Below are 11025 nucleotides of genomic sequence, written 5' to 3'. Positions count from 1 at the left end.
TTCCCTCGGAATTCAAGAAGAAAGGATTTCAGTAATTCGTTCTGCATACCTCTTGTTGCTTTTGTATATACACAATTGCAATTTCGATTTAGGCAATACTTAGTAATCTAACTCAGACGTATTGACTTGTTCTTCAGTTGATGCTGATGATCAAATTAGTGTTGTTGAATGCTTGCAATTTGACTTTGTCAAAATCAGAGTTGCTACACTGAACTTCTCTGATGCTAATAAGTTTGGAAAGGGTAGATTTGGTGCTGTTTACAAGGTAATTTGACATTATTGAGTGGAAGAGTGTATCATTGTTCTCACATAATATGTTAAATCCCAAATTTTGAATTATTTGGGATTACATATATATATATATATGTATATTCCTTTTTCAAGGTAGGTTCCCAAATGGACAAGAAATAGCTATGAAAGGTTATCCAAAAATTCATCACAAGGAGAAATAGTGTTTAAGAATGAGGTCATGTTAGTTGCTAGGTTACAGCACCATCATCTTGTAAGACTCTTAAGATTCTGCATGGAAGGAGATGAGAGGCTTTTAGTCTATGAACTTGTGCCAAATGCAAGCCTTGACCGCTTCATATTTGGTATGATTTCACTTTCACTTAACATTCATATTCACTTGGAACAACAGTTTCCATGACTTTACCTGTTCTTTTGTTTAATATCTTGTAGACCTTGTTAGAGGATGAATAACCAAGAAAGGCACCTTCATCAATTCGAGTGTCAAACTTTCCCACATTTTCCCTATCTTTCAAGATGAAGCAAGTGCTACCAAATATTTTGAAATATTTTACATTTGGCCTTTTCCCTTTCCACAGTTCATAGGAAGTTTTCTTTATTCTTGGTCTGAAGTACACCCTGTTTACAATGTGATAGGCAATCTTCACAGCTTCACCCCACAAATTTTTTGCTAAATCCTTGTTGTGCACCATAGCTCTGGCCATCTCTTGGATGACTCAATTCTTCCATTCTTCTACTCCATTTTGTTAAGGAGTAATAGGAGCAAAGAATTACTGAGCTATCCAACTTCAATGCAAAATTGTTCCAATTGAGAGTTCTCAAACTCTTTTCCATTATCACTTCGAAGACGATTTATGCATACCCCATTTTCATTTTGCAATCTTTTGCAGCAAATTTCTATTTGTCGAGATGCTTCAAACTTGGACCTCAGCAAAATTGCCCATGTAAATTTGGTAAAGTCATCTACCACAACCATGATATATCTCTTGCCTCCTAGAGATTTTGTTCTAGTAGGACCCATGAGATCAAAGTGAGAGAGCTCAAGTGGTCTTGATATGGTAGTTAGGGGTGTTCATAGTGCGATACGCTGTGGTTTTGGGCCATTTTTAGCTCCGCACTTTGTAGAGCAGTTTAGCTAAAACTATAACTGCACTGCACTTTATTTTTGAGATCACATGTGTAGTACAGTACGGTTTAGAGTTTAACCAAAATCATAACCACACCGCACCTCATTTTTGCAGTAACATGTGTGATGTTGTATATAAGATGCAGTTTAAAGTCAATATATTTTTTAAAATTTTGGGCTTGCCTACCTAGACCAAGACTGATTTTCCCTTTATTTTGGGCCAAGTTTTAAATTATTAAGCTAGTTTTTCTTTATTTTGGACTAGCTTTCCTAGTTAACACTTGCTAGAGTTATCAAACTATATATATATATTTTTTTTTGAAACCTAGGGTTATTAAACTGTTAATAATATATTTAATATTAAAAATAAATAAATATATTAATATATAGAGGGTGCAGTGTAATTTGTGCAGTTTTCTTATTATAAAACCACAAGTCGCACTACATCATGCAATGCATTATTACTTGTGGTGTGGTGCGGTTATGCCATTTTGCGGGTGGTTTTGGTGCAGTTTTTGCAATTTGGTGAACACCCCTAGTGGCAACGGTTAATGTTTCCTGATGATGAGTACTTGTTTGTTCTTGCCTGATGATGAGTTATTGCAGTTTTTGCGATGCATTATTACTTGTGGTGTGGTGCAGTTATGCCATTTTGCAGGTGGTTTTGGTGCAATTTTTGCAGTTTGGTGAACACTCCTAATGGCAATGGTTAATGTTGCCTGATGATGAGTTCTTGTTTGTTTTCTGAGTTGACATGGTCCACACACAGTATTGTCAAATTTAGCCATTTAGGGAACGCCTAGCACTGCTTCATTCTTAGATATGATAGACAGTTGTTTGTAGCTTGCATGTTCCATCCTTTTATGCCATAATTCTTCATTAGGCATCTGAATACTAGTGCAAACTCTCTCAATAGTTGGAACCAAGCCGTAGCAATTATCCAAAGTACATACCCCCACCAAGCTTGATAACAAATTTGACTTATGCTCAACAGACTTTCTTTTAATTTAGCCATTTAGGGAACGCCTAGCACTGCTTCATTCTTAGATATGATAGACAGTTGTTTGTAGCTTGCATGTTCCATCCTTTTATGCCATAATTCTTCATTAGGCATCTGAATACTATTGCAAACTCTCTCAATAGTTGGAACCAAGCCGTAGCAATTATCCAAAGTACATACCCCCACCAAGCTTGATAACAAATTTGACTTATGCTCAACAGACTTTCTTTTAGTCCTTCAACATATAGCACATTTGTGATGTCAGGTAATCCACGTAAGGAAATAATTCCCTTCCCCTTTATCTAGGATTTTCTTCCATCCCCAAATGTAACATTGCCACACCTTTTTGGCTCAAATGTTTTGAAGAGAAACCGGTCCCTAGTCATATGTCTTGAACATGCACTGTCAAGATACCATAGACATGTATTCATCACCTGAAGAGCAATATGCATCATAAAGCACACTTCATGTTTATCAGTCAAGTTATATGGCTAAGTTCTTTCTTTGTGACCTCTGCTAGACAACCTCAATCATTCTTTCATCTTTCTCTTGCCTGCAACCCAATGTATGCATCTTTTCAGACAGTCTAGTTTTCTTTTGCATTTCTCAAAAATCAACAGTTCTTTTAGCTGAGCTGATTTCATAAACATATCCATATGCAAGCCTTTTTCAATTAACACATATATCTGTCTCAAATAAATTTCAGACTTACATGTCCTGAGAGACTGAAACACATCATTCTTAGAATCACAAGAGGTATTATTCAAAGACTTGTTCATGTAATTTGTATCCATGACAACAAGGACAATAGATCACACCGCAAAGATTAAAATCTAATTAAAGTGTGCTTGCTATGATACCACTTGTTCGGTTAAAATTAATACAATTACCAAAGCTGATTAATTAGGTTAAGTTACATGCAAATTGTGGAGGCACCAACAAATCATCAGATAAACTAATATGTAATGGAAAATAAATTAATACGGTGATTTGTTGAAAAATTGTGAAAACCTCTCGTAAGGCAAAAACTCCACCAAGTGAATTTAAGATCTCCACTTCCAAGAATCCACTAAACAATAATCAATTAGTTACAAGTATAAGGACTCTTACCACTACCTTTTCAAAATATCAACTTATAGTTGAACCTTTGCTCCAGTACCGAATTAGATTTGATCTTGTAGCAGCCTTCTTTTCTTTGATGCATAAATCTCCAATCTATGACTAATTTCTTTGCATGAATCCCAATACATGAATAACTCTAGCAACTTGAATGATTGTTGTTGACTACAAAGTTCTTCACTTCATCAACAATGAAGAGCAGGAAGCACTTGGTTATAAAACTCTATGGCATACAAATGCAGTAGTTTCTCACAAAGAAAATTAAACTCTTGGTCTTTGTATTCGTGTATGACAGCTCTTAAAATAAGCTTTATGTAGGGACTGTTTTTGTAGCCCAAGCCCAAAGGATATGGGTTAAAGGCCCAACGAACCCAGAACAATGAATTTGTAGAGAATGGGCGAAAGAGCTGGGCTGGTTATGAAGCACAGAATAATTGGCTAGGTTACGTGCAGTGATGATAACATGAACTAATGCTTGAACAACTCCATACATGAATGTCCGAAAAGATGTTTTATTAAGTGAGCAGTGATTACAGCATTCAGAGCTATAGTAAAGCTTTTCTCTCCCTTTTTCTCTCTCTGCTCCGTCCCCTATTATCAGGGACCCTTCTTCTTTATATAGCATCCCTTCCTATCATCTCCATCATCCACCTGTTCTTCATCCGCGCATCTACTTAAGTGCATGTCACGTCATGTGTCTACTTTAGTTCTTTGTGAGTGGCAATAGCTGAAGTTGCACTATTCAGGGGTCTTCTCCACATAAATACGGCCAGAAAAGCTGTTACAGTGCATTAAATACGGTGGTAGTAGCTTTTCCTTTAGATATTTTTCTTTAGTTCTGATCATCTCTGGATCCACTTAGAACTTATCATTATCATTGAGATTGTTAGGAAGGTTATTCGGGTCTTCCACACGTTTGTTTGATCAAGGCTATTTGTGGCCGAGGAGTAGGACGTCCTTGGACTAGCAGTGACCTCTTCGGACGACATTCTCCCTTTACTTCTGGGCTTCCTGCCTTCAGATGGACCGTCCCAACCACCTATTACTCCTCGGAAATATAATAGTCCTTAACAGGACGCTCCGGGCCCATTAAGTAGCTCTGGGCTTTTACCCCCCCCCCCCCCACACTTTATATATGTTTAGGTTTGTGAGAAAAGAAAACTTAAACAAATACATCAACTTGGGTCGAATTTCAAATCTAAAATTCTGAAATCATAATTTTTGATAGATCGAGCATGTGTCAAGCTTCCCATTTAGTCTCGATAGCAGCTATTTGTTGAGCTTTAATAAAACAATTTTTCTTCACTTGTTTCTTGGATCAGTCTTAATATCTTTAATACTAACACTTTACATCTACCTAATTTACATCTACCTAATTATAAATAAACTGCGTTTTGTCAAAAAATTAGTCAATTACATATAAAATATGGCCTTAACAAACCCACGCAACAAAAATAGAGCTACAATAATGGTGTTATTGCTAAATTTTTTTAGCTAATTGAGCTAAAAAATAATAATTGAATGTACATATATATGGCATATGTAGGTGTTGTGAAATTTTAAAGTACTTGCAAGTGTACGAACCGTACCGAAGTATAGTTTGACAAGAACGAGGTCGAACCCACAGGGACTTGAATGAACGTAAGAAAATTAATTAAATCTTAACCAAATTAATCCTAATCTAGTTTAATAAAAATTGGTTGTTTTGAAATTAAATAAACTAAGCAAATAATAAAATTAAGCAAATAGTTAAACTAAGCAAGAGATATAAAACAATAAAAAGATGTAAACAATCAAGGGAAAGGAGCCAGAATTTAGCGACAAAATGTTTTCGTCGCTATTGCCCACTTCTAGCGACGAATTTCTATTTCGTCACAAAAGGAGCCAGAATTTATTACTCTTTTAGTGACGAAATTTATTTTCGTCACTAAAGAAACCATATTTTGTTAAGATTTTTAGCGAGGAAATTCAAATTTCGTCACTGTAGCAGTCTTTTAGTGACAAATTGTAATTTCGTCACTAAAAACATATAAGTGCAAAACTATTATTATTTTTAGTGACGAATATTTTTCATTGCTAATTCTTCCTTATAGTGATGAAATTTATTTTTGTCACTAAAGAAACCATATTTTGTTAAGATTTTTAGCAATGAAATTCAAATTTCGTCGCTGTAGCATACTTTTAGTGACGAATTGTGATTTCGTCACAAAAATATATAAGTGCAAAACTATTATTATTTTTAGTGACGAATATGTTTCGTCGCTAATTCTTCCTTATAGCGACGAAAGGATTTTTGTCACTAATACTATCACAGCAATACCTATAGTGACGAAATATTTCGTCACTAAAAATTTCAACTTTTAGTGATGAAATATTTCATCGCTATAGATTAATTAAACTTGAGCCAAAATTACCCTCCACTAGCGCCCATTTTTCAGATCACAATAGCGACGAAATTTATTTTTCGTCGCTAAATGTTATAATTTTTTTCACCATTAGTGACGAAATTCATATTTTGTCACTAAAACTGTATTTTTAGTGACGAAAAATATTTCCTCACTAATTTTCGTCGCTAAAAATACATTTTGTTGTAGTGTACACTGCACCAACCCATAACTTATCACGGACTGCCCGCTCAATGTCACTGTCAGATTATCAGTGTCATACAACTTCTCCGCTACATTGACACGCTTTATTAGAGATTTCAACAGATCAAGCGAGTAAAAATCGGGTTGGTTAGCAGTATTCTGGCCAATAATCGCTGGTGACCACGATGCCACTCCAAATAAATCAACATTGGAATACCTTAACAAGCATTTATCGTACCATATAATTGCAGATTTATTAGATGGACACCGAGTTGTGATATCTTGGGTCGCATAGCTCAGACAGATTTGGCAGGTCTCATTAGAAACATCACCTTGGCAGAGGTAGAGGCCGTAGATGCCAACATTAGAGCTTTCGTTGTAGAAGCTGTAGTTTTGGGAAGCCTTAGATGATAGAGATTCCAACAAGACTGTGAGGTTGGATTTGTAATCGGCGTTGGCGGTTTCATTTGATTGATCTAAACAACGGTGGTCAAAGTATACTGGCTGGGAAATAATGGAGCTGGTAAGCGCAAAGACTACACATAATATTAACAGAAAGGCTGTGGTGTTGTGGAGGAGGTAAAACATTTTGACTCTTTTGGCTTCAACAGAAATTCGTCCATGAACATATGCATATGCTTATGTTTAATATGAATGAAAATATCTACCAGTATATTAGAAGAACGGAAGAAGTCATGTATAAAACGTTAGTTTTCCTCGCCTTCTATAAGCTTCGAGTTGCGGAGGTAAAACATTTTTACTCTGACAGCTTCAACAGGCAATCGGCCATGAACAAATGCTTATGTTGTTATGGTTGATGTTTAATATGAATACTAGTATCTACATTCTTGTTAATAAAAAAAAATCTTATCGAGTAAGAGTATATTAGAAGCTTCTCAAAATGTAGAGAGTATATTACAAGAACTCAAAAATCATCAACGGTATTGGAGTTATTAGTCTTCTAACTTTTTCTTTACTTCTAGAAAGAGTCAATTTGGCAATTTGGCTTGCCTGGGTTACCTTTTCATCGCTGAATGGAATGAAGTATATTGATCAGTTTCCCACCAACTTATGTTGAATTCTGTACCGTCAAGGATTAGAAAAAATCTAAAATTTGACTCAGCATGGATTGATGGGCCGAGACAAGAACACGTAGAATCTGCACAGTAAACTATCCTTACTGTCAAAGCTAATATTTTGGTCTTTTTAGATATTGCTTATTTTGTGGAATTAAAAACTTATTACTGAAAGTATTATTGATAAAGGTAAAAGTTAAAGGTAAAAATTAGTTAAAATAGTATAGTAAGATCCATGAATAGTATCAAAAAGTGCAATGGAGCCTATGAATAGTAGCAAAAATAAGTTAAATAATAAAATAATTTTCATTTAAAATCTGTTTCCAAACAGAGGTTGACTTATTTACTAAATACACGGAACCCGGATTCGAAGTTAAAAAAATAATTTTATATTTCATTGTTGTATCTGATTTTCAAATAAACTAAATTTACGTTTGGTATGGGTAATATTTTAGAATTCTCAAAAATGTTGAAAGATTCTTATGTTTAGTTGCAAATTTTTGCAAGGGAATTAAATGCCAGGGTATCTAGATTCCCATTTAACCCATTCTTTAGGAATGTGAATTCCCCTTAAAACAAGTGGGTATTGAGATTCCCAAGCATAAAAAATTACATTTGTTATAATTTGACAATTTTACCATTTTTTACTTATCATTTAAGCAATGGAGATAAAACATACTTATAAAAAAAAAAAATATGGTATCTATTCCTTTATGTTTATCTCTTCCTGCCACAATAATATAAATGCTAAAATAAAATAACATAAAATATTTATATCTCCTATATGGGATTGGTTATTTTGGTAAAATTAAATAAGATATTTATTTTTATGAACAAAATATGATGCTGTGATTTTCATAAAGAACAAGAATTTAAATAGTTATTTTTGTACCATACATGTCATTTTGAAATGTTAGACTATAGTTTTAATGAATTTGTCTTAATTTATAGTTTATATTTTGTTTGTTATTATTTATTTAGAGGAAGATTAAAGAAATTGATATTGGGTTTATAAATCTAAGGATAGTATGGGAACAATAAATAAATCCTTTAAGATTCTTATGAATAAACCAAATGTAAGAATAGTTATATTTTAAGGCATTCAGATTGTAAGACATCATATTCCAAGGAATCTAGATGTTAGGGGGGGGGGGGGTGTAATATGGTGTGAGAAAAACATGATGTGAAGAAACTAAGGGAAGCATGACCAAAGTGTGGAGATGGAGGAATTCAAGATGAAGAAAAGTTACTATTATTAACTTTTCCTTTGAAAATTTACTTTCCTAGTAACTTAAGTTTTTTGGACACTTTCTTCTCCTCTCGATAGGAGACTTTCTTTCTCATGTTGAGTGAGACCTGTTTCTTCCTACCCTATCATACACTTCTTGGGGTAGGTAGACACTCTTGTCTAGACGTTGTTTCTCTTGAATTACCTTTGTCCTCAACAACATGGACTCGGAGTTTATAGAAAGGCTACAGAGGGTTTGTTTGACGGAGGAGGAAGGTAAGGTGATTATGGTCTGCTCAAAGGACAGAGAAAAAAACATTAGAAGACTTCTCTAACAGTCTACTCGGAAGGCCAAAAATCCATAAACTTTCGTGCGGCCAAAAATCTACTACGAGCAGCATGGAAATTGGGGAACGATATAAAAATCATGGAGGTTGGGGATGGACTGTTCCAGTTCAAATTCTCAATGGAAAGCCAACTAAACTGGGTGATCAATAATGGACCTTGGAGCTTTGATAACCACATCCTATTACTACAAAGGTGGGAGAAAGGAATGATAGCATTTTTAGTAAAGTTCTTAACGATTCCGATTTTGGTACAAGTGTGGGGATTACCCTTTGATTTGATAAACGCGGAGGCAGGTAGAGACATCGGAAAAGGGATTGGAAGAGTTATTGTCATGGATAGTAAAGCTATTGCCTCTAATCAAGCATGGTTCCTTCGTGTCGAAGTTGAGATGCCGTTGGATAAACCTATTCCCCGAAGGGCTCCTATACTTAGCCCGGAGGGTGACAAGGTGTGGGTGGCCTTTCAATATGAACATCTCATAGGACTTTGTTTCCAGTGTGGTTTTCTTGGTCATGAAGCTAAAGCCTGCATCGAGTCCAACAGTAGGGATAGAGAGGAAAGCTTGTATGGAGATTGGTTGAGAGCAGGTTTTTAGAAGCCAAAGCAATTGCCAGGAAGAAAACAACCAAGTCCAACACGGCATCAAGCAACAGAGACAGATGAAAGGTCATAGACTAATGCCGATCCGGTGGGGGAATCCCTCCCAATGGAAAATATGGGAAATCACGGCATTAATGGTGGAGTAAGGGACCAACGAACATCCATTATTTTGGGTAATCGAAATCTATTTTCTTCAATTCTTGTAACTGATGCATTGAAGGGAAAAAAAAAAAAAAAAAAAAAAANTTATTTAGAGGAAGATTAAAGAAATTGATATTGGGTTTATAAATCTAAGGATAGTATGGGAACAATAAATAAATCCTTTAAGATTCTTATGAATAAACCAAATGTAAGAATAGTTATATTTTAAGGCATTCAGATTGTAAGACATCATATTCCAAGGAATCTAGATGTTAGGGGGGGGGGGGGTGTAATATGGTGTGAGAAAAACATGATGTGAAGAAACTAAGGGAAGCATGACCAAAGTGTGGAGATGGAGGAATTCAAGATGAAGAAAAGTTACTATTATTAACTTTTCCTTTGAAAATTTACTTTCCTAGTAACTTAAGTTTTTTGGACACTTTCTTCTCCTCTCGATAGGAGACTTTCTTTCTCATGTTGAGTGAGACCTGTTTCTTCCTACCCTATCATACACTTCTTGGGGTAGGTAGACACTCTTGTCTAGACGTTGTTTCTCTTGAATTACCTTTGTCCTCAACAACATGGACTCGGAGTTTATAGAAAGGCTACAGAGGGTTTGTTTGACGGAGGAGGAAGGTAAGGTGATTATGGTCTGCTCAAAGGACAGAGAAAAAAACATTAGAAGACTTCTCTAACAGTCTACTCGGAAGGCCAAAAATCCATAAACTTTCGTGCGGCCAAAAATCTACTACGAGCAGCATGGAAATTGGGGAACGATATAAAAATCATGGAGGTTGGGATGGACTGTTCCAGTTCAAATTCTCAATGGAAAGCCAACTAAACTGGGTGATCAATAATGGACCTTGGAGCTTTGATAACCACATCCTATTACTACAAAGGTGGGAGAAAGGAATGATAGCATTTTTAGTAAAGTTCTTAACGATTCCGATTTTGGTACAAGTGTGGGGATTACCCTTTGATTTGATAAACGCGGAGGCAGGTAGAGACATCGGAAAAGGGATTGGAAGAGTTATTGTCATGGATAGTAAAGCTATTGCCTCTAATCAAGCATGGTTCCTTCGTGTCGAAGTTGAGATGCCGTTGGATAAACCTATTCCCCGAAGGGCTCCTATACTTAGCCCGGAGGGTGACAAGGTGTGGGTGGCCTTTCAATATGAACATCTCATAGGACTTTGTTTCCAGTGTGGTTTTCTTGGTCATGAAGCTAAAGCCTGCATCGAGTCCAACAGTAGGGATAGAGAGGAAAGCTTGTATGGAGATTGGTTGAGAGCAGGTTTTTAGAAGCCAAAGCAATTGCCAGGAAGAAAACAACCAAGTCCAACACGGCATCAAGCAACAGAGACAGATGAAAGGTCATAGACTAATGCCGATCCGGTGGGGGAATCCCTCCCAATGGAAAATATGGGAAATCACGGCATTAATGGTGGAGTAAGGGACCAACGAACATCCATTATTTGGGTAATCGAAATCTATTTTCTTCAATTCTTGTAACTGATGCATTGAGGGAAAAAAAAAAAAAAAAAAAAAAA

General features: G+C 35.7%; 3 protein-coding genes across 3 annotated transcripts; 2 read left to right on the top strand and 1 right to left on the bottom strand.

Annotated features, from left to right (window-relative positions):
* Positions 1 to 2780: 2780 nt before the first annotated feature.
* LOC136070835 (cysteine-rich repeat secretory protein 1-like) lies at positions 2781 to 6670 on the bottom strand. The gene is made up of 2 exons (XM_065781310.1): positions 6094 to 6670; positions 2781 to 2809 (listed from the first exon to the last, which is right to left on the bottom strand). The coding sequence occupies exons 1-2, from the start codon at positions 6668 to 6670 to the stop codon at positions 2781 to 2783; spliced, it is 606 nt and encodes a 201-aa protein (XP_065637382.1).
* A 2143-nt stretch (positions 6671 to 8813) lies between these two features.
* Positions 8814 to 9329, top strand: LOC111986738 (uncharacterized). The gene has a single exon (XM_024018421.1). The coding sequence runs from the start codon at positions 8814 to 8816 to the stop codon at positions 9327 to 9329; it is 516 nt and encodes a 171-aa protein (XP_023874189.1).
* Positions 9330 to 10234: 905 nt separating this feature from the next.
* On the top strand, positions 10235 to 10777 carry LOC136070834 (uncharacterized). The gene has a single exon (XM_065781309.1). It carries the CDS (start codon positions 10235 to 10237, stop codon positions 10775 to 10777), a length of 543 nt encoding a protein of 180 aa, XP_065637381.1.
* Positions 10778 to 11025: the final 248 nt, after the last annotated feature.

This window comes from Quercus suber, unplaced genomic scaffold (genome assembly GCF_002906115.3).
Source record: "Quercus suber isolate HL8 unplaced genomic scaffold, Cork oak 2.0 scaffold_263, whole genome shotgun sequence".
Lineage (NCBI taxonomy): Eukaryota > Viridiplantae > Streptophyta > Magnoliopsida > Fagales > Fagaceae > Quercus > Quercus suber.
This window is presented reverse-complemented; position numbering and strand designations above follow the sequence as displayed.